Source organism: Symphalangus syndactylus, chromosome 11, assembly GCF_028878055.3.
Source record: "Symphalangus syndactylus isolate Jambi chromosome 11, NHGRI_mSymSyn1-v2.1_pri, whole genome shotgun sequence".
Lineage (NCBI taxonomy): Eukaryota > Metazoa > Chordata > Mammalia > Primates > Hylobatidae > Symphalangus > Symphalangus syndactylus.
This window is the reverse complement of record NC_072433.2, coordinates 120,269,318-120,293,742: the sequence shown is the minus strand read 5'-3', so window position 1 is coordinate 120,293,742 and position 24,425 is coordinate 120,269,318. Positions and strand designations below refer to the sequence as shown.

General features: G+C 46.0%; 1 protein-coding gene across 2 annotated transcripts in view; it reads right to left on the bottom strand.

The window, feature by feature from the left end:
• ZNRF1 (zinc and ring finger 1) overlaps positions 1–16,556 on the bottom strand; it is a 108,140-nt gene extending 91,584 nt beyond the window's left edge. The window contains exon 1 of one of the 2 annotated variants that reach the window (XM_055299509.1): positions 15,481–16,556. In XM_055299509.1, coding sequence (XP_055155484.1) covers positions 15,481–15,904 — 424 coding nt within the window. In that variant the 5' untranslated portion in view covers positions 15,905–16,556. The remainder of the gene's footprint in view (positions 1–15,480) is intronic. The other variant, XM_063612459.1, reaches the window with a different exon arrangement.
• Between the last annotated feature and the right edge of the window lie 7,869 nt (positions 16,557–24,425).

Sequence of the window (24,425 nt, the reverse complement as noted above, 5' to 3'; positions counted from 1 at the left end):
ACCCAATGTAAACATGAGTCAAAGACATGAACAAGTATTCCACAGAAGAAACACAATGATTAAACATACAATATTAATACATTAATTATAGATAAATATATATTATCAAATATATAAATAACAAATAACATCACAATAATATACTATTTATACCCACTAGAGCTTGCCAAAAATTAAGGTATGACAATATCAAATTTTGGCAAGGACACAGAACAAGCAAAAATATGTTATTTCAGGAGTGTAAATTGGTATAAGCACATTGCGGATTTACTGGGGATTATTTAATTATGAGTTGAAGATACATACACACACGCACGCACGCACACACACACACACACACCCTGTAACCCAACTATTTCATGACTAAGGATGTACCCTAGAAAAACTCATTCACGTATGTAAGGAAACAAAATTTTCAAAAACTAAAAATAACTTTAATATCCACTGATAACAGATCAATAAATAGATCAATAGAGTATACCTGTGAAAATAAATGTGCTACAGCAATAAGTAGTAAAATGAATTTATATACTACCTCCATTTTGAGGTAGTATATATACACACACACACCCCTCATAATATCTTTCTCCTTCCATGTCTATACAGTTTTACATAAAGTTTACAGAAAACAAATGCTATTTTGGATAGCTACAGGGAGCAAAACCATGAACATATATGGTGGGAAAAACATGAGTGAGGGCAGTCATTCCCTTTGGAGAGGGAAGGAGAAAATGGGGATAGGCCAGGGTACGTACAATTATATCTGTAATGTTTTAGTTATTATAATCTGCTCGATAGGTGAGCATATTATCTTTCTTGAATGCCTAAAATTTTTATTTCATTTTTAAAAAAAGAATTCCAGGCTAAGTGCAGCAGCTCACACCTCTAATCCCAGCACTCTGGGAAGCTAGGGCGGGTGGATCATCTGAGGTCAGGAGTTCAAGACCGGCCTGGCCAACGAGGTGAAACACAGCCTCCACTAAAAATACAAAAAATTAGTCGGGTATTGGCCAGGCGCGGTGGCTCACGCTTGTAATCCCAGCACTTTGGGAGGCCGAGGCAGGCCGATCACGAGGTCAGGAGATCGAGACCACGGTGAAACACCATCTCTACTAAAAATACAAAAAAAATTAGCTGGGCGTGGTGGCGGGCGCCTGTAGTCCCAGCTACTCGGAGAGGCTGAGGCAGGAGAATGGCGTGAACCTGGGAGGCAGAGCTTGCAGTGAGCCAAGATCGCGCCACTGCACTCCAGCCTGGGTGACAGAGCGAGACTCCGTCTCAAAAAAAAAAAAAAAAAAAAAAAAAAAAAAAAAAAAAAATTAGTCGGGTATGGTGGCGTGTGCCTGTAATCCCAACTACTTGGGAGGCTGAGGCAGGAGAATTACTTGAACCTGGGAGGCAGAGGTTGCAGTGAGCCAAAACCACACCACTGCCCCCTAGCCTGGGCGATACAGTGAGACTCCGTCTCGGAAAAAAAAATAAAAATAAAAATAAATAAATAAATAATTCCAACAGACCAAAGAGTTCCCATTCAGAGTCACACAGCTATTTGAGTTCCTGAAATGTACAAGTGAACCAAAATTGAAATAGCACAAATCTCTGTGACTTTTCCATTTAGTAATTGCAGGACTAAAACTTCAGAGTTCCTTACTAAAAGTGAATGGACAGGCCTGGCACGGTGGCTCACGCCTGTAATCCCAGCACTTTGGGAGGCCAAGGTGGGCGGATCACAAGGTCAAGAGATCGAGACCATCCTGGCTAACATGGTAAAACCCCAACTCTACTAAAAATACAAAAATTAGCTAGACATGGTGGCATGCACCTGTAGTCCCAGCTACTCGGGAGGCTGAGGCAGGAGAATTGCTTGAACCCAGGAGGCGGAGGTTGCAGTGAGCTGAGATCACGCCACTGCGCTCCAGCCTGGTGGTGACAGAGCGAGACTCCATCTCAAAAAAAAAAGTGAATGGACAGAAAAAGTAAGAGTCAGGCCTCCAGGCTGGAACTCACGATAAGACTTACCCTGTGGGCCCTCAAGTAAAGAGACAGAGAAGTAATTCTTACTCCTTTATAAAGGTCATCATCACTTTTCTCTGTAAGTGTTCTGAACTCCTTAGGCAAAAGATACTTTATAATTACTTGTATGCCATCATATAAAAGTGTTGAACCTCTACTATATAAGCTAAGAAAAATTGGTCCTTTCTGAACAGAGGTTCCTAATTGCTTTTTCCTTGTTTGAAGGAGTTAAAAGTCATTGTTGAAGGATATATCTCTAATCCTACAGACCTGATGCCTTCAAAACTCACTCCTACAATTCTCTCTCCTGGTTCCATGCCTGTGTCCTTTATTATGTTTTGCTGGCTCTTATGCATCAAATGCTCACTTCCTGTTTCCCCTTTATTGAGCTCTGGAGACCTGGAACCGGTAACAGGCTTTGAAGAAAAGTACAAAGCCAGGAAAACACAGAAGGCAGCCATGACTTTCCAAAGGGAAGCAAATCTTAACACATTTCTAATAACCATTCAGCCCTTCCCCTGTCTGTAGCTCACGTAAGATAGTGATTCAGACCTGAGTCCCGAGAAAGTGTAAATCAATGAAGTTAAAAACAGTTAAAATTCAGGCTAGATCGGCAGAAAAGTTTAAGAAAGGCAACTGAGATTCGATATCATAATCCTGGCTTGTTCTAAGCTCTCGGTATCCCTAAATGTTTCCTTTTCACTATCCCACAAGGAGGCTGACTGGGTGGCGTTTCCTCTGGGCGCCACTCTAAATGCTTTAGACCTAAAATCTTAGAAAAGCACAGATGACCTTATATGAATCCACTCTTTGTAAAGTGTGCCATGATCAGTGCCAAGCACCAAGCTGACCATATGGAAAAGCAGGGCACAGACAGTAAGGAAATTCCCCATGACCTCTAGATTCTCATCATTAGGTCCGCAGCCATCCTTTAATCCAGAAAGCTGATGTTCTGCCTATAAATGGCTTCTCCTCTCTAACCCAAGGTCTCCTTCCATCTCATATCCTTTTACACTACAACGGTGTTTTAATTGAAACTCCAGTCTCACTGGTCATGCTACTGCAGCAATTCACTGAGCACAGGCTTCTCTGTTCTATTCTGCTGTCCTGCACTTTGAATTCAGGGCTTGGTGTCAGCATGGAAAGCACCAGCCTTCTGATATGGCAGGCTTTGGTTATGTTCCCCTCAAGGGATTTATCATCCACAACCTACTCAAACCCCTCCCCCAACAGCTACCAAAAATTCCCCTGGTGAGAAATGCTATTATGAGAAGGGGTGGCTGCTTTGTGACTCACATTGTTTCATTAAAAAGATTTTTTTTTTCAAACAAATTTTCAGTAGAGGAATCCAAAGGTTTTCCAAAGCCACAGCAAAACAGAACAGCTCATAATACTATTTCTCAAAGGTCTGCACTTCATAGGAGATTCCTATACCTCAAAAAACTGGAGACATTTAGATTCATTATCCTTTTGTGCTGTCCTTGGCCTCTGGGTTGAGAAAGCAGGTAGGAAATGGATGAATTAAACACAGCCAACACGACTGGGCTCGTCAGATATTAAGACGGACGGCAGCTAGCTTGCAAGTCAGCCCTCATCACAGGTCTTAACACTTGCTTATAGCTTTCCAGGGCACTGGCTGCAACGGCATGAATGTTTCAGTCATAGCTAACCAGAGTTGAGGAAATCTAATAATACAGGATGTACATGGGTATTTAGGGACACTTGTTATAGCAGCAGTCAGAGCTATAAAAAAGTGTCTTTGGCCAGGCATGGTGGCGTGTGCCCACAGTCCCAGCTACTCAGGAGGCTATGGTGGGAGGATGTCTTAAGCCCAGGAGTTCATGTCCAGCCTGGGAAACACAGTGAGAGCCTGTCTCTGAAAAAAGTTTGTTTTTAATTAAAAAATAAAAGTTTCTTCGAAAAGCTGACTTAAATGCTGTTATACTTTTGATACTAAATGGTGTTACACCATTTAGATCATTTACACAATCTAAATGGACTAGAACAATATTACAGAAAACTAATTTGTTAGGCTGGAATCCCAAGGGCTCCGTCAAATCCTTGTAGGATTCCCAGAATACTCAAGCAGGCAGCAGGATAAAAGAATCTTAATGGCTCTCCCCAAAAAAGGCACCTTCTCCACAGGGAAAAGGTTATTTAAGATGGAAACAAAATGAAAAGATCTCCAAAAAGCTAAGAAGTAGGTGCAAAATGACCACGTCAGATGAAGCCTGTGATCTTGGGTGTTCCTACCTCTGTTCCTGAATCCAGGTTAAAGCTTCTCCCAGCTGGGCATGGTGGCTCACACCTGCAATCCCAGCACTTTGGGAGGCCAAGGCGGGCGGATCACTTGAGGTCAGGAGTTCAAGACCAGCCTGGCCAACTGGCGAAACCCCATCTCTACTAAAAATACAAAATTAGCCGGCTGTGGTGGCACATGCCTGTAATTCCAGCTACTTGGGAGGCTGAAGCAAGAGAATTGCTTGAGCCCGGGAGGCAAAGGTTGCAGTGAGTGGAGATCATGCCACTGCACTCCAGCCTGGTGACAGAGCGAGACTCCTCAAAAAAAAAAAAAAAAAAAAGTACAGTACAGAGGTGACTAATTTCAGAACAACTCTTTATGAAGTATGGATTAATTACTTTTCAGAGGGCTCAAGCTACTACCAACAAGAAAGTTGGAGCACTCCTTTGACAAGTCTGATTCACCAAGACCAAGATGAGAGACCATACACCTAAATACGAGGTGAAATTTCTCCAAAAATTATCCTTCTGAAAGTAAGGCACTACCAACGGCCAAAGTACTCATAAAATCTCTTGGCATGAAACAATTAGTTCAATTCTTTATTTTGAGCAAAATATACTCAAATATAACACAGATTTATTACTTATTCCCGAGGGGAATAATTACAGTCACTAGTGCTGGCTATCATAAACAAGGCTTTAAAAAGTTTCTTAAAACTGCACTAAAATCAACAACGAAAGAAAAAAGCAACGCAGGCCGGGTGTGGTGGCTCACACCTGTAATCCCAGCACTTTGGGAGGCTGAGGCGGGTGGATCACCTGAGGCCAGGAGTTCGAGACCAGCCTGGCCAATACTAAAAATACAAAAATTAGCAGGGCATGATGGCAGGCGCCTTATAATCCCAGCTACTCTGGAGGCTGAGGCAGGAGAATCGCTTGAACCCAGGGGGCGGAGGTTGCAGTGAGCTGAGACTGAACCACTGCACTTCAGCCTGGGCAACAGGGCAAAACTCCTTATCAGAAGAAAAGAAAAGAAAAGAGAAGACAAGAAAAGAAAAGAGAAGAAAAGAGGCAGGCCGGGCGCGGTGGCTCACACTTGTAATCCCAGCACTTTGGGAGGCCGAGGCGGGCGGATCATGAGGTCAGGAGATCGAGACCATGGTGAAACCCCGTCTCTACTAAAAATACAAAAAATTAGCCGGGCGTGGTGGCGGGCGCCTGTAGTCCCAGCTACTCGGAGAGGCTGAGGCAGGAGAATGGCGTTGAACCCGGGAGGCGGAGCTTGCAGTGAGCCGAGATCGCGCCACTGCACTCCAGCCTGGGTGACAGAGCGAGACTCCGTCTCAAAAAAAAAAAAAAAAAAAAGAGGCAACCTGATTCAAACATGGACATATAAATAGATATTTCTCCAAAAAAGATATACAAATGGCCAATAAACACATGAAAAGATGCTCAACATCACTAATTCATTAGAGAAATGCAAATGAAAACTATGGGATACTGCCTCACATCCATTAAGATGGCTACTATTAAAAAAAAAAAAACAGAAAATAACAAGTATTGGCAAGGATGTGGTGAAACTGGAAGCCTGTGCACTGTTGGTAGGAATACAAAATGGTGCAGCTGCTGTGGAAAACAGTATGGTGGTTCCTCAAAAAATTAAAAATAGAATCACCAAATGATGGAGCAACTCCACTTCTAGGTATATCCTCAAAAGGACTGAAAGCAAGGTCTTGAAGAGATATTAAGAAATTCACATTTCTAACAATGAATTACAGCTATTTACAATAGCTAAAATGTGGACGCAACCCAAGCGTCCAGCAACAGATGAATGGAAAAGTAAAACGTGGTAGACAGACAATGGAATACGGTTCAACCTTTAAAAGAAAGGAAATTCTGAAATATGCTACAATGCAGATGAACCTTGAGGACATTACGCTAAGTGAAATAGGACAGCCACAAAAAGACAAATACTGTACGAGTCCACTTACACGCAGTACTTAGAATACCACTGAACTGTACACTAAAAAACGGTTAAGATAGTAAATTGTTACATATATTTTATGACAGTTAAAAAAAAAAAAAAAACTGGGGAGGTGGGGGAGAGGGGAGCCAGCACAGAAGTGTAGATGTTGTGAAGCTCAGAGACATAGACTTACAATACCAAGGAGGAAATTTCCTTATGGGTATTTGTGGTTTGGGATAAATTTTACAGAGACAGATTTAAAAAGTGGTGAATCATGCTTCTAGAAAACAGTGTTCAATGACCAGAAAGAAAAGTGGCTCTAGGGATGACAAAGATACTGAAATCAAAGATGCACATGAAAAGTTTGAAAATCAGTTTTTCTTTTGATATTCTCACTGAGAGGACAGAGGACCCCTTATACTGAGACATATGAGGAATTTCTTGGTAGGTACTTGGCTGGAACCACAAAGAAAAGATCACCTGCCCCAAACCAGAAATAGGGCTTTGGAAAAAAATGAGTGAAGAGAAGTATATCCTTGCAGCAGCCTCATGGCAAACACCTACATGTATTTGTTTATTCAACAGAGGAGCTGATGAAAAGGTAAAATCTCCCAGAAGCAAAAATATTCAGACTCTTAAGTAGTGAGGAAGCAAAGATTCTTGGAAAGAATAAGTTAATCTCTCTATAATAAATATATATATTCTCAGCACCTACCATAGGTCCTGGTATACCAGAGGCTATCAATGGAATAAATGAACGCTTTTGTTCAACAGATCGTTACACACAAAGGAAAAAAAGTCGTATACTTTTGGGTCAGTCAGAGAAAAGGAAAAACAGGTCTTCCAACCTCTTTAAAGCCTAGATTCATCCTAAGCTCCTGACTTGTCTAGCTGCCTGGCTGAAGATGTAGGAAAGAGGGTAACTCAGGAAGCCCTTCTGTAGCACCAGAGGCAAAGAAGAAAAGTCAGCAGGAAGACAAGCACAGAAGGAAAGGCGACACTGACACCATTACCTTCTGTTCAGAGCAACTTCAATTCTCAGACCAAGGCAGATTGGCTTGGGCCTATATGTAGGCAATAATGCTTAGTCCCATGTAAAAGAAAACCATTAAATAGCCAACATTGTTGTTCCTGGTTGAACCTACCTACTGGAAGCTGTAGAGATTGCTTAGAAAATATCTGACTAGAAATACTGAAAATAAAGGCCAGGCACAGTGGCTTCACACTTATAATCCCAGTACTTTGGGAAGCTGAGGTGGAAGGCTCACTTGAGGCCAGGAGTTCAAGACCAGCCTGGGCAACATGGTGAGACCCCTTCTCTACCCAAAAAAAAAAAAAAAGTAAAAAAATTATCTGGGCATGGTAGCATAGCATCTGTAGTCCCAGCTACTCCAGAGGCTAAGGCTTTAGAATTGCCTGAGACCAGCAGTTCCAGGCTGCAGTGAGTGTGATCTTGCTATTGCACTCCAGCCCAGGCAACAGAAGAAAAACCGTTCTCTAAAGAAAAATAAGAAGAAAAAAAAAATTTAAAAAAAGCTAATGAATACACCAAAAAAGCATTCAGAGTTTATTTCTCTGTTTGGGGAAAGAAAAACTAAATGCTTGGTGGAGTTGAGTTTCAGACGTAGAAGGTCTTCTTACTTGCTTTCAGGTTCATTTGTTACAAACTTAGATTCTTGGGTCTCCAGCTCTACTGAACTCTGCTAGTAGGGTCCAGTCATCTGCATTGTTAACTACCTCCCTAGAGAATACTGGCCATCTTTAAGTTTAAGAACCCTTTTGAACCATTCACAGAAATCAGGAGAGCTCTTGTCTGTATCTGCCTCCTTCTTGTTATAGATCCAAGATGGCGCTACAAATTCTTATCATGCCTCCCCTAACTTGGAATTCACAGGGATCCAGTGAATTATTCCTTCCTCCTTTCTCCCAACAGAGGAAAGCTGTGTGTTCAAGACTAACAATTCTAGGGAGGTCTCAAGGTAAACAGTCTCATCAGTCTAGAAATTATTTCAGCTGCTGCTTTAGGATTAAATTTCGGGTATGGCATGGTGGCTCACACCTGTAATCCCAGCACTTTAGGAGGCTAAGGCAGGAGGATCGCTTGAGCCCAGGAGTTTAAGACCAGCCTGTGCAACAAACGGAGACCCTGTCTACACAAAATTAAAAATTAGCCAGGCGTAGCGGCATCCGCCTGTAGTCCCAGCTACTCAGGAGGCTGAGGAAGGAGGATCGCTTGAGCCCTACAGGCTGAGGCTGCAGTGAGCCATGATCATGCCACTGCACTCCAGCCTGAACAGAGTGAGACCCTGTCTTAAAAAAAAAAAAAAAAGATTAAACTCGGTTATTTGCTTCACACTTCACACTTGAGGGCTGGTCTTCAGGTTATTCACTCATACCCAGAACTCATCCTTCATCCACACAGCACATAAAGGACAGAAACTCAACTGCTGGATTCAAGGATAAACCTGTGTTCTAGTGAGAACCTAAGATTCAGAAGTGAAAACTGCTGGGTCTCTAAGAATCCCCTTCTCATACTCAAGACTAAACCCATGGTAATTACTATGAACCATCTGATTCAGACTAGGCCATGAGAAAGCTTGGAAAAGAAACAGACTGAAATTTATATTCACCCATCATCCTAAAAGACTGAGGTGGCCAGGCACGGTAGCTCATGCCTGTAATGCCAGCACTCTGGGAGGCCAAGGCAGGCGGATAACCCAAGGTCAGGAGTTCGAGACCAGCCTGGCCAACATGGTGAAACCCTGTTTCTACTAAAAATACAAAAATTAGTCAGGCGTAGTGGTGCATGCCTGTAATCCCAGCTACTTGGGAGGCTGGGGAAGGCCAATCACTTGAACCCAGGAAGTGGACATTGCAGTGAGTTCAGATCATGCCACTGCACTCCAGCCTGGGTGACAGAGTGAGACTCTGTCTCAATAAATAAACAAACAAACAAACTGACTGAGGTTAAGATTTAGGTTTTGGGCTAACTTCAAGATTCTAGAACCACAACCTCATTGATCCATTGTCATTAAAAACACCCCTACCGAAGGATGAGTAGAAGCAGAATCAATATCCCATTTAAGTTACCACCATTTCCCTATGAAGTTTTTCTAATTTTGAAGCTGTCAAAATTGCAGCTTAGTTTTATAATTGGGTATACAGCAGTACCCCTTGTCCAAGGCTTCACCTTCCACAGTTTCAGTTACCCGTGGTCAACGGAGGTCTAAAATATTAAGATACCATGATGCACCACCCAACATGCATGGGTCAACAAGCAACTGCATACATGATGGTGGTCCCGTAAGACTATATACTGTACCTTTTCTATGTTTAGACACACAAATACTTACAACTGTATTAAAATTGCCAACAGTGTTCAATACAGTCACATATTGCACAGGTTTGTAGCCTAGGAGCAACATATAATCTAGGTATGTAGCAGGCTATATACCACCTAGGTCTGTGTAAGTACACCCTATGATGTTTGCCCAGCGACAAAATCCCTTAATGACCCATTTCTCAGAAAGTTTCCCTGTCATTAAGCAATGCATGGCTGTACTTTCGAGACAGGGAGAAAGAGAGAGAGAGAACACATTCACATAATTTTTATCACAGCATATTGTTATAATTGTTCTATTATTAGTTACGCCTGTTGAGCTTTTACTGTGCCTAATTTATAAATAAAACTTTATCAAAGGTATGTATATGCAGGAAAAGACATAGTAGATATAGGGTTCAGGTGAGGTACTATCCACGGTTTCAAGCATCCACTGGGGGTACTGGAACGAATCCCCTTTGGATAGGGAGGAACTACTATACTCAAATTTCTGTGCCCAATAAGCTTGGGGTGAATACCACATATGTAAAATACAAAGCATGTTGCTTTTCCCAAAAGGAACTAGATCTTGCTTCATTTCTTTGGCTAAGAATGGTCTGACTCAAAGTATTCCTTGTGACACGACATATTGAGATGGGTCTTTGTTTAATATCAAAATGTACGTATCCCATAAAGCAAATGCTTTAAGAGCTAAGCTACTATTTCTTACACCATTCAAACCTCAGTAAGCAAGAGTTAACTATGACCTTCAAGAAATTATCTTTGCCTGAGGGTAACTTTTGTATTTTAAGAAAATAAGCCCTCATGGTAATAAAGAGCTAAAAATTCTGCTTTTTTAAAAAAGTTTTCATTAACAATAGAACTTTTGGAGGGCAGGAGACCCATCATGCTCTTTGGAGACCACAGCATGCTTTTCCTTCTTCAGAAACCATGTGAAGGCCCATTACTTCTAGCACACCTATGGCAGGGCACAAAGGCTTTCTGATCCACTCCAAGGGCATTGGCAATTCTCCCCCATTAGCTAACAATAAAAGAAAATTAAATCACTTGAGAACCCTACAGTGGCAGCAAAATAGAACCCAAGAGATATCCTGCTAGCATGTTCAAAGACTTATTAAAAGCCACGTTGGGCCAGGCGTGGTGGCTTATGCCTATAATCTCAATACCTTGGGAGGTTGAGGTGGGAGGATTGCTTAAAGCCCAGAGTTTGAGACCAGCCTAGGCAACATAGTGAGACCTCATCTCTACAAAAGATTGTATAAAATTTTGCCAGGTGTGGTGGTGCGCACCTGAGTCCCAGCTACTCTGGAAGCTGAGGTGGGAAGATGGCTTGAGTCCAGGAGCTTGAGGCTACAGTGAGCCATGATTGTACCATGGCACTCCAGCCTGGGCGACAGAGCAAGACCCTGTCTCAAAAATAAATAAATAACAAAAAAAAAACCCCACAAACACCTTGTATCAGTCTCAGTTGATGGCTTGATGACAATAAAGAACAGTTTAGACTTTTCTGAACATGCATACATATATATACACACATATGACTAAGAAGGTGAAGTGAAGCCCTCAATGGCCAGCCCTTTTATAGTAGAACCTAGAAAACAGCAACTTCTTTCAACATGGTGGATGCTGCATGTTTTGTACTCCACATTTAGAAATCCATATTGAGACAAACAGAACTACTGAAAGAGAATGACCAGGCCTCCAGAACAGCACCGAGGCAGCCATTAGGAGTTACAGCAAAACTTACATTTTAACGTGGAAAGGAAAGGACTCACTCTGCTTCTATAAAGCAGCCCTTATCAGCGGCAGTATGAGTAAAAGCAGCCCACTAATGCAGGTCAGACTTTAGGACACAGAACCAGATTCCATTTGGGGGCTACAGCTAGCACAGCTGTAAACCTCTCTCCACCCATCAAATTCTGAGACGATTAGGCCTGGCACGGTGGCTCAGGCCTGTAGTCCCAGCACTTTGGGAAGCCAAGCTGGTAGGATCATCTGAACCCAGGAGTCTGAGACTGCAGTGAGCTATGATCTCGCCACTGCACTCCAGCCTGGGTGTCAGAATAAGACCCTGTCTCAAAAGAAAAAAAAAATCTGAGGCGATTGAAGGCAGACAACTATAAGAGAGTGCCCCCATAGGAACTCCACCACTCTCCATTTAGAATGTCCTTTGGCTTTTGTGCACATTATCTCATGAGACCCTCACCATGACTCTGAGAGGCAAGCAGGACAGGTGTCTTCTCCATTTTACAGATGAATAAATTGTGACTGAGGTTAAATGACTCACTTGCCCAAGGTCACAAGTCATGCAGCTAATCAGCTGCCTAACCAAGGCGCAATCTCCAGGACACCACGCAGCTTCATGGTGTTTTCAGATAAGAGGCGGAAGAGGGTACTGGTTAAGAGCCCAGGTTCTGGCACCAGCTGACCTGCATTCCGATCCCATCTCCACCACCTACTAACCGCCTGATCTTGTGTGAGTTCCTTAACCTCCCCCAAACCTGTTTCCTTACCTGTACAATGGGGGTGGAAGAGAACAGTCTTACTTCATAGAGTTATAGTGATGATTAAGTGAGATGATGAACATAAAGCACTCAAATTCATGTACTCAAAAAATTTGAGTGGCAGGCACAGTGCAGGACCCATAACAGAGATCAAGGAACACAGTCCTGCTCTTATGGAGCTTAGACTTTAGGCAAACTGTACACAGAAAAAAGTAAACAGACAAAATACTTACAAAGTGTGTTAAGAATGATTAAGGTGTAGGGTGCAGTGGCTCACGCCTGTAATCCCAGCACTTTGGGAGGCCGGGTCAGGCAGATCACCTGAGGTCGGGAGTTTGAGACCAGCCTGATAAACATGGAGAAATCCCGTCTCTACTAAAAACGAAATTAGCCCCAAGCTTATTGGGCGTGGTGGCGCATGCCAGTAATCCCAGCTACTCGGGAGGCTGAGGCAGGAGAATTGCTTGAACCCGGGAGGCGGAGATTGCGGTGAGCAGAGGTCGTGCCATTGCACTCCAGCCTGGGCAACAAGAGCGAAACTCCATCTCAAAAAAAAAGAATGATTAAGGTAACAGGCGAGTGACTAGAGAGAATAACAGGAGGGGCCAATTTTTAAGAGTGGTCTCTAAGCCCTAAGGGATCAGAAAGAGAAATTTGTGTGAAGAATGGACAGAAAAGCACTCCAGGCATAGGGAATGGGATACGTGGGGGTCACAGGACAGGGAAGCCAGGAACCTAGAGAAGACAAATGTGACTACAGCGCTTCCTCTCCCGGGATTTGGGGAGCAAGGCTGGAGCTCATGAGGATGACCACAACTATTTTAAAAACGACAAAGATAAGGCTCAAGAGAGTGGATATGTATTGCCCAAGGTCACAGCTGCTCAGAGGAGGAGCTGGGACCAGAGCCCTTCAGTATTCCACCTCCAGACTCAGCCTAAGCCCACGCTCTCTGAGAAGGCCTTGTATACACAGAACTCCCTCATGTATTTCACTGACAACTGTTTTCTGTGCCCATGAAGAGTTGCAAGAGCACCTTGAAAACACAAGCAAACGCATCATATCGACTTCCAGGCATCTAATCAATTGTGCACCAAAATCGTTACCCTTCCAATCTTGCAACACAAGAGCAAAAGCTGCTTAGACCTTACTTCAAGGCTCCAAAGCAGAAACAAGTTTTGCTTCTTGCAGCAATGAGCAACAGAGGAAACAGATGTCCTGGAAGATCCCATGGTCTGTTTCAGGTGAGATGGAACCAATGCTGCACACGAAGGTTCATCTCAAATGAAATGCACAGGAAAAGCCAATTACTTTATGTGAATAAAAGAATAAATCCCTAAAGCAGTGGTTCTCAACCAGAGTGATACCACCCACACCCCAGAGGGTATGTGGGAGTTCTTGGGGACATTTTCGGGTGACACACTGAACTGCTGGATGCTATCAGCATTCAGTAGGTATGCTCAATGTCTTGCAGAAGGACATGATGGTCCTACACAGTAAGGAATGGATTACCTACAATATTAATAGCAGCCTCCCATACACACTTTCGACACCCTTCCCTAAAGGATTAATATGCTCCAACTTCCCTGTCCCCACAGTTCGGTGGCTCTCCCCACCCTCACCATAACCAGACGAAAAAAAGGTTTCACAGCTTAGGAGTGAAATTCTGGACTCCAATTACAAGCTCATAACTGTAGCATGGAACCTGGTAGTAGCATAATACATAAATTTTTAGTAAGAGACAAGAAATTTTAGCAAAAAAAGCACTCCCTTTCTTCCTCCCTACATATCTCATATGTTTTTCAACACAAAAAATTCTGTGATTTTAGAGAAACTTCTTATAGTACTTTTAAGTTCAAAACCAGATGCTCATTACAGTTCTTTTAAACACCAAACCAGTCATCTCAAAAATATGGCTAACTCTCTGGACTAAATTTCATAGGAAAGATTATTAATTTCAAAATGCCTAATTTTGATCAAATGCCTGAAAGAGCCAAAGGCAATCATGTCTTGCATCTCACTCAGGGCAGAGTTCGATGAGGTCAGAAAAGCTCCAGTGGTATCCGGAGGTCTGTCCAGAGATTAAAATATCATCCTAACAATTCAGAAGCTACTTCTAAGTGTTACCCTAAATTAGTCACTAATCGTTACTCCCCCAACACTATTTCACAAATTAAAGTTTATAGAATTGACAAAAAACCAAACCAAATGAAAACAAACCCCAGGCTATTTGCAGGGGGGGAAAAAGAGACACCCCAAAAGTCAACCCTATTTCACAGTAGTTAAAACAGTGATCCAACAGGTATTACCCTCCATAAAGTACCCTAAAGGCAGGAGCAATCTTTCCCCTACATAATATCTAAATTTTCCCAACTCACCCAAAAGAATCTTAAGATGTAACTTCTTCACTCAACTTGCCAATTAGCAAATAGCGGCCCCACATCCCTTTTGGCCAATTTTCTAGATGCCTGACCTAGCAGACAGACCTGTTTTCCTCCTGCCAGGCCTTTTTTGCCCTCCCGGTAGGAGACTGGGAAATCCCCCTCCAACCTTTTGCTGGCCTGTCACCAGAAGTTCATAAAATGAATTCATCCAGGTTCTTTGAATCTTCCTTTTCCCCAGTCATGTGCCAAAAGTCAGGCAATAACGCCCCACGTTGACAGGCTCTCTGTTACAAAAAGATGCAGATTCACGGGAAGACCAAGCATTTAGCATGGAGCAGAAGAAAAAAAGATGGAGGGAGGTGAGAGTCGTGGAGCCAAGCCTGCTGCATGCAGTACGGGTGACCAGAGCCCTGGTCCTGCAAAGCCCCCGCGAGACTCGCCGGCTGGGCCCTCCGTACAGCAGCCACACCTGTCTATGCCAGCCGCCTGCCGGCTGCTCCATTTTAAACATTTCAAACAGATCTCCAGCAGGGTGGCAAAACTGGGCACCTCTCTCTCCCAGCAAGAGAGCCCTAATCCAGGCATCACTTGCCCCTAATTTTATTTCATTTTCACACTCTCTGTTTAGGAGACACTGCTTGCTCCAACTGGCTCCATCTCTCCGTTACCGGTGAAGCAGGCACAGTGCTGCAGTGGCAGAATGGAAGCACCCAGGCTGACTTGCTCTCAGCCAGACAAGACCTCTTCTCAGAGGAGGGTGATGACAATAAATGGGACTCCAATAGGTAGGCTTCGCTCTGCCCTTCCACAAGCGAACACACGCCGGGAGTCCTAAATCGCCAGACTCCGCAGCCTCGCAGAAAGCCTAGTTTCCAGAGGGTAGATATCCCATTCATCCCCTTGGTATCGGGAACCAAAGGGAAGGCAGACAGATCCCGGTCGTGCACTACATTCCCAAACCTTGGCACGCACGCGAAGGCTTGGGGCGCCCCGGCGCGCCCTCCCTCCGAGGCCTCCACCACCCGCGGACTCACCACTGTGCGAGCTGAACCACCTGGGTGCGATGTGCAGAGGTAGAGCATCCGCCAGCGAGGCTCGGGAGCCCAGGTACAGCATCCCGTCTCTATGGTGACCGCCGCCCGTCTCCTGGTAACCATTGCCATGGGCATAGGTGGAGTCGGACGCGGACCCCCCGCCGCCGGGCGCCCTCTCGGAGTCGCCGGTGGCCCGGGAGGCGGGGGTGTAGAGGCCAAAGGGCACCCCCCCGGCCGTGCTGGCGTCCATGCCCATGCCTGCTACCGAGCTGACCGAGCGGCTGCGCAGCCCCATGGCCCCGCCGCCCGTCCGGTAGTGCCCGAAATGGGGCGCCCCTCCCGGCGGCGGCACGGCGCTGTCATCGGTGGAGACCCCCGGGAAAGGTCCCCGGGAGCGGGCCGCCGTGCTCTGCTTGCCCCCCATGCTCGCCCGGGCCCCGGTGGGGCGGGAACCTGGAGGCCGAGACCCTCCCCCACTTCTCAGCAGCGGAGGGAGGGCTGGGCGAGCATAAAGGGGGAGGGAGACAAAAAGGAGACCCGGAGAGAGAAAAGGAAAAAAAGCAAAAGGAAAAATGAAAAAACCCGCGGGGCGGAAGAGGCAGGCGGGCGGGCGGGGATCCCGAACTCAGAATTTCAAACGATCCAAGCCAAACGCATGTTTCCCCTCAAGGTCCAAAGAAGCGCAGTCCGGCGCGGGCTCCGCGCGCCACAGGCCGCCCCCGGGCTCCGAAAGCCGGGGGAGCCGCAGGGAAGGAGGGAGGGAGGCGGCGGCGAGAGGCGGGCGGGCGCGGGGAGGCGCCGGAGGAGGCCGCCCGCCCCGCGGGAGGAGGCGGAGGAGGGCCGGGGGCGCCGGGCGCGTCCCCCGCCTCAGGACGGCGCGACCATGGACGGCGGCCCGGACCCCTCCAGGCCTTGGGCGGGCCGCGGCGCTGGGCGGCCAGGCGCAGCTCGGGAAGCCGCGGTCGCGTCGCGTCGCGTCGCGCTCTCGCTTCAGCCGCCGCCGGCCCCGCCAGCCGTGCCGCCCCGCTCGGTCCGGGTCTGCGCTCGCCGGCGCTCCTCGCCGCCGAGGAGACAATGGAGGGCGGCAGAGCGCAGGCGCGGCCCGCGCCCCCTCCCCCTCCCCCTCCCCCTCCCCCCGCCGGATTAACCCTTTCGCGGCCCCTGCGGCGCCCGGGCCGCTGACGCCCCAGCAATCCCCACCCACCGCCCGCCCCGGGCCGGCCAGGGACCTGGGCCGCCTGACCACTGGGCGTTAGCCACAGAAACCAGATGTCCTTGAAAAGCAAACACTTTTTAAGTCCCCGAAAGTGGCAAATTATTCAGGGGGAACCAAGTATGGGGGAGGGACAGCAATGGTTCGAGGGGGTGGGAAGGAAACACCGGGAAGAAGGAGATTTACTCCTTACGCCTACCTGGCTCTGAGGGTCACCGGTCGAGCTCACTTCCTGGCACAAATTTGCCCTCACAGCACCCTCTGGTGGACGTGATGTCCATTCTTTCGGGGGTTCCCCATCCAAGCACCCCTCACGTCCGGAATCTCAACATTTGGCGGGGTTTAGTTATTTGGGGGTAAACAGCGCCATAGGGACACTTGTGAATCCGGCGTTTTGCTGACACTAGATCATAACTTCCTATTTTGGGCTTAAGGAAATAAGTAGATTCCTTAGCTAAAATGTAATTTTCAGAATCAATAGATGTACCATAAAAAGTGAATAGATATGGGTATGGAAATAGAACAACGCAGCTAGAAGTGATTATAGAAACCTTCTGTCCAAGGCTGGAGCCCCGTTTTGTTTACCATGTGCTGTGTTTCGGCCCTCACCACGGGCCAAGGACACGGTGGGTACTCAATAGGTGTATTGTTGACCAAGCCTGAATCATTTTGCAAGGGAGTGTTCCTTTGCTACCTCAGTCCGTCTTTCGCCTATATTCACATTCATTCATTGAACAACTGTTTTTTTATTTTGTTTTGTTTTTGTTTTTGAGACGTAATCTCGCTCTGTCACCCAGGCTGGAGTGGAGTGGCATAATCTCGGCTCACCACAACCTCCTTCTCCCGGGTTCAAGCAATTCTCCTGCCTCAGCCTCCCTAGTAGCTGGGATTACAGGCGTGTGCCACACTGCACCCAGCTAATTTTTTGTATTTTTAGTAGAGACGGGGTTTCACCATATTGGCCAGGCTGGTCTTGAACTCCTGACCTCAGGTAATCCACCTGGCTTGGCCTCCCAAAGTGTTAGGATTACAGGCATGAGCCACCACGTCCGCCCTGTTTTTCTTTTTCCTTTTTTTTTTTTTTTTTTTTGAGAGGGAGCCTTGCTCTGTCTCTCAGGCTGGACAACCTCCGCCTTCCAGGTTCAAGCGATTCTCCTGCCTCAGCCTCCTGAGTAAAAGTCTGTTAAAAATTTGAAAATCAGGCCAGCCCGGTGGGTCATGCTTGTAATTCCAGCACTGTGGGAGGCCGGGGGTGGGGAGGTGGGAGGAGATCGGGGAGGGGATCACCTGAGGTCAGGAGTTCGAGACCAGCCTGACCAACATGGTGAAACCCCATTTCTACTAAAAAAATAAAAAATAAAAAATAAATAAATTAGCCAGGTGTGGTAGCTCATGCCTGTGATCCCAGCTACTTGGGTAGCTGAGGCAGGAGAATGGCTTGAACCCAGGAGACGAGGTTGCAATGGGCTGAGATCGCGTCATTGCACTCCAGACTGGGCAACAGAACGAGACTGTCTCAAAATATACATATGAGATATATATATGTACATACATACATACATACATAGTAGAGATGCGAGTTTCCCCATGTTGCCCAGGCCGGAACTCCTGGCCTCAAGCAGTCCTCCCACTTCGGCCTCACAAAGTGCTGGGATTACATCATGAGCCACTGTGACTGCTGAACAACTATTTATCAAGTGCTAGGTGCTGGCTGTGAGTATCACACAGTCCCTGGCTTAGCTGACTTCCACCTATTAAATGACCCCAGATACTTCTAAACTGGGGGACCAAAACATGGTGTAGAGAAATATTAAAAGAAAAGCAAAAAGAGCAAGGCTAGCCTGTCACAGATATTGATTGTTCCAGTGTGGCCAGCCTGGAAACAAGAGGAAAGCTATTTGCAAGCATGAAATACCGGGAGGTGAGCAAACAGTCCTGTAGAAGTAAGAATTTTTGCAAGAGAAATAAAAATAGGAAGAAACAAAATGTGCCAACATCTAATAAATTATCTGTAGGTGCCTATATGAGTATGTGTATACCTAAAGAGGAAAAACAAGAAAGCTTAAATTTAATCCCATTTCCTCCTAGAAGAAAGACTATGGTATCAGAAGAGTGGTTCAGTACTACACTAAAAAAAAAAAAAAAAAAAAAAAAAAAAAAAAAAGGTATTAGACCCCTTGGAAGATCCCTATTAGATAAATACATGATACTCATTGTAACTATCCAAAATAGCTTTTGATTTATCCATTCACTGAACAGTTTTTTAGTGTATTTAACACAATATTTAGTATGTAATACAGGCACTGTAGTAGGTTCTGGGATACAGTGCTGAACCAGACAGATGGAGTCCCTGTTCTCATAGAACTTCAGAAGAAACACTTCCCACCCACTTGAATGGCTATAATCAAAGAGAAGGGCAATAGTAAGTATTGATGAGAGGTGGAGAAATTGGAACCCTTGTACCTTGCTGGTGGAAATGTAAAATGGTGCAGCTGCTTTGGAAAATAGCCTGACAGTTCCTCAAAAAGATTAAATGTGGAGTTACATGACCCAGCATTTCCGCTCCTACCTAGGTATAGTTCCAAGAGAAAGCAAAACGTATGTCTGCAGAAAAATGTGTACATAAATGTTCATAGCAGCATTATTCAAAAGAACCAAAAAGTGGAAACAACCCCAATGCTCATCAACTGATGAAGAGGTAAACCAAATGTGGTGTATCTGTACTATGAAATATTATTCAGCCATAAAAAGGAATAAAGTGGCCGGGCGCGGTGGCTCACGCTTGTAATCCCAGCACTTTGGGAGGCCGAGGCGGGTGGATCACGAGGTCAGGAGATCGAGACCACGGTGAAACCCCGTCTCTACTAAAAATACAAAAAAATTAGCCGGGCGTGGTGGCGGGCGCCTATAGTCCCAGCTACTCGGAGAGGCTGAGGCAGGAGAATGGCGTGAACCCGGGAGGCGGAGCTTGCAGTGAGCCTAGATCGCGCCACTGCACTCCAGCCACGACAGAGCGAGACTTCGTCTCAAAAAAAAAAAAAAAAAAAAAAAGGAATAAAGTACTGATTCATATTACAACATGGATGAATCTTGTAAAATCATATGAACTAAAAGAATCCAGCCATAAAAGACTATATATGGTATTATTTCACGTATATGAAATGTCCAGAATAGGCAAATCCATTGAGACAGAAAGATTAGTGGTTGCCATGGCCTGGGGGGAGGGGAGAATGGAAAATGACTAATAATAGGTTTCTTTCTGTTTTTTTCTTTTTTTTTTTTGAGCCGGAGTCTTGCTCTGTTACCGAAGCTGGAGCACAGTGGCATGATCTTGGCTCACTGCAACCTCTACCTCCACCTCCCAGGTTCAAGTGATTCTTCTGCCTCAGCCTCCCAAGTAGCTGGGATTACAGGCATGCGCCACCATGCCATGCTAATTTTTTTTTTTTTTTTTTTTGAGATGGTGTCTTGATCTGTTGTCGCCCAGGCTTGAGTGCAGTGGTGCAATCTCAGTTCACTGCAACATCTGCCTCCCGGGTTCAAGCGATTCTCCAGCCTCAGCCTCCTGAGTAGTTGGGATTACAGGCGCGCACCACCACACCTGGCCAATTTTTATATTTTTAGTAGAGATGGGGTTTCACCATGTTTGGTCAGGCTGGTATCAAATTCCTGACCTCGTAATTCATCCGCCTTGGCCTCCCAAAGTGCTGGGATTACAGGCATGAGCTACCGTGCCTGGCCGCTAATTATTTTTTGAGACAAGTCTTGCTCTGTCACCCAGGCTGGAGTGCATTGGCATGAACTTGGCTCACTACAACCTCCACCTCATGAGCTCAAGCGATTCTCCTGCCTCAGCCTCCCTAGTAGCTCGGATAACAGGCACTTGCCATCATGCCCAGCTAATTTTTGTATTTTTAGTAAAGACGGGGTTTCACCATGTTGGCCAGGCTAGTCTTCAACTCCTGACCTTAGGTGATCCACCTGCCTCGGCCTCCCAGAGTGGCTGGGATTACAGGCTTGAGCCACTGCACCCAGCCTTTTTCTGTTTTTCATTTATTTATTATTCATATTTTTTAATTTTTGTGGTTACAAAGTAGGTGTCTTTCTGTTTTATTCATTTATTTATTTAGATACAGAGCCTCACTCTGTCACCCAGGCTGGAGTGCAGTGGTATGATCTCAGCTCACTGCAACCTCTGCCTCTGGGTTCAAACAATTCTCACGCCTCAGCCTCCTGAGTAGCTGGGTGTGTGCCACCATGCCTAGCTAATTTTTTTTTTTTTTTTGTAGAGATGAGGTTTCGCCATGTTGGCCAGGCTGGTCTTGAACTCCTGGCCTCAAGCGATCCACCCGCCTTGGTCTCTCAAAGTGCTGGGATTACAGGCATGAGCCACCACACCTGGTCTTGTTTTTTTAAATCACATTTTTTTGTAATTGAATGGATTTCTTTTTGAAGTGATGAAAATGTTTGGGAATTGGGTAATGGTGATGCTTGCACAGACTTGTGGATATACTAAGAACTGCTGAATTATACACTTAAAAGGGTGAATTTTATGGCATCTGAATTACACTACCATACCATATAGATCAATAAGTACTGGTGGGGCGTGGTGGATTAAGCCTGTAATCCCAGCACTTAGGTAGGCTGAGGCAGGTGGATCACTTGAGGTCAGGAGTTTGAGACCAGCCTGGCCAACATGGTGAAACCCCCTCTCTACTAAAAATACAAAAATTAGCTGGGCATGGTCGTGCACGCATGTAATCTCAGCTACTCGGGAGGTGGAGGCAGGAGAATTGCTTGAACCACACAGGGAGAGGTTGCAGTGAGCCGAGAGCACACCACTGCACTCCTGCCTGGGCAACAGAGTGAAACTCTGTCTTAAAAGAAAAAAAAAAAAGTATTGAAGCAGGCAATGACAATACAGTATGGTAGGTAAGCCTAGAATGGTGCCTGACATGTAGTAGGCACTCAATAAATATTGTTGAATGAATGAATGAATGAATGAATGAATGAATAAGTAGTATGAGAGAGAAAGAGTATGGTGCTAAAACAAAGGCAAGAGACAGGAATAGACCATTCCAAGCTGATGCCTGAAAGGTGAGTTGGAGATTAGCCAGGCAAGGAGACAGGGCAGGGAAAAAAACTGTGTTTCAGGAAGAGAATACTGTTCTAGGCAAAGGGAACAGCCCAGATGTGAGAGAACATGGCATATTCAAGGAACTGAAAGAGGCTATAGTGCTGCAGTGCAAGGGGGTAAGAGCCAAAGATGAATCTGTTCCTCAGGGGCAGGCAAGAGGGTCCTGTGAGCCGTGGCAAGGAGCGTGGACCCCATCCCAAGGGCATGGGGAACTGGAAAGCCTTTATCAGCATCATTAGATGCTGTCTATCTAGCACCAGCATCATTGGTGCTATCACTAGCACCAATAGGAATGGCCTCCCAGCACTTTGGGAGGTCGAGGGAGGCAGATTGCTTGAGCCCAAGAGTTCAGGACCAGCTTGGGCAACAGCAAGACCCTGTTCTATAAACAATACAAAAATTAGCCACGTGTGTTGGCATGTGCCTGTAGTCCCAGCTACTTGGGAGGCTGAGGTGGGAGGATTGCCTGAGCCCAGGGAGATTGAGGCTGCAGAAAGCCGTTATCTCAAAAATTAAAAAAAGGGAAAAATAAATTTTGATAGATGATAGATAAAACATACTACGTGCAAATTAATGGTCACGCAGCTAGTAAGAGCAGAGCTGGGCTTTTTTTTTTTTTCTTTTGAGACGGAGTTTCGCTCTGTCGCCCAGGCTGGAGTGCAGTGGCACCATCTCGGCTCACTGCAAACTCCACCTCCCAGGTTCACGCCATTCTCCTGCCTCAGCCTCCCGAGTAGCTAGGACTACAGGCACCCGTCACCATGCCCGGCTAATTTTTTGTATTTTTAGTAGAGACGGGGTTTCACGGTGTTAGCCAGGATGGTCTCGATCTCCTGACCTTGTGATCCGCCCGCCTCAGCCTCCCAAAGTGCTAGGATTACAGGCGTGAACCACCACACTGGGCCAGAGTTGGGCTCTTAAGTTTTACGGTGAACATGCTCATCAAGGAATTTTTTTTTTTTTTTTTTTTCTTGAGAACAGGGTCTTACTCTGTCACCCAGCCTGAAGTGCAGTGGTGCAATCTGGGCTTACTGCAACCTCAGCCTCCCAAGCTAAAGGGATCCTCCCACCACACCCTCCTGAGTAGCTGGGACCACACGTGTGTGCCACCATGCCTGGCTAAGTTTTGTATTTTTTTAGAGACAGGGTTTCACCATGTTGCCCAGACTGGTCTTGAAGTCCTGGGCTCAAGCAGTCCTCCCGTCTCAGCCCCTCAAAGTGTTGGGATTACAGGTGTGAGCCACTGTGCCCAGCCGAGGAATTCTTCAAATGACAATTTTGTTTTCTCTGTATACTTTCCAAAGGGGTGAAAAAGACTAGATTTACTTAACAGCTGTATTTCTTTTTGTGAATTAATTATTTGGCCTTAAGGTTTACATTCCAGTGTGCTGATTATTGTAAGTCCACCTCTCTCATAGCTGGCACCACTGAACAGCTGAGATCTTGCACTGCAAAGGTGAAGCCTCTGCTCTATGGAATGTGATTGCACTCAGCTTAGGTGCCCTGTGGGACCCCGAATGGTAGCCTATCTCAGAAAATGTCCTGTTATGGCTGGGCGCAGCGGCTTATGCCTGTAATCCCAGCACTTTGGGAGGCTGAGGTGGGTGGATTGCTTGAGGACAGCAGTTCAAGACCAGCCTGACCAACATGGTGAAACTCTGTCTCTAGTAAAAATACAAAAATTAGCCAGGCATGGTGTCAGTTCCCTGTAATCCTAGCTACTCGGGAGGCTGAGGCAAGACAATCGCTTGAACCCGGGAGGCAGAGATTGCAGTGAGCGGAGATCGCGCTACTGCACCCCAGCCTGGGCAACAAAGGGCGACTCTGTCTCAAAAAAAAAAAAAGAAAAAAAAGAAAAGAAAATGTCCTGTTATCTTGTTTTGTACTCACAGTAAACCACTGATCCACTTACCACAACAGTCAGGAGGAAGAGCTGATAAAATTGTTGCTGCCAAAGCCCTTCGCAAATGCGAGTGCATATGTATTCTATTATAGAAAGCCTGGGACTTGCACTGTTCAGAAAATAGGGGAAATGGTTTGTGAGGGCCTACTCCTGAGAAGTAGAGGGGAACTCCCGTCCACCTCCCTGTCTCTGGTGGGCCAGAGGAAGGCGAGGATTTCCCATGGCTTTGGAGGGCATCCCCAGCACCTCTATCACCCCACGGGGGGGTGGACAAATGCCTTATGCCTTTCAGTGAGAAACTTCCTCCCAGGCCCTCTCGGAGCTCTTTTTTTTTTTTTTTTTTTTTTGAGACAGAGTCTCGCTGTCGCCCAGGCTGGAGTGCAGTGGCGTGATCTCGGCTCACTGCAGGCTCCTCCCCCCGGGGTTCACGCCATTCTCCTGCCTCAGCCTCCCGAGTAGCTGGGACTACAGGTGCCCGCCACCTCGCCTGACTAATTTTTTGTATTTTTAGTGGAGACGGGGTTTCACCGTGTTAGCTAGGGTGGTCTCGATCTCCTGACCTCGTGATCCGCCCGCCTCGTCCTCCCAAAGTGCTGGGTTTACAGGCGTAAGCCACCGCGCCCGGCCCTCTCGGAGCTCTTTAAATTTTATTGTTTTGCTTGAAAGGAGACAGCTTAGAGAAATCAGGATAA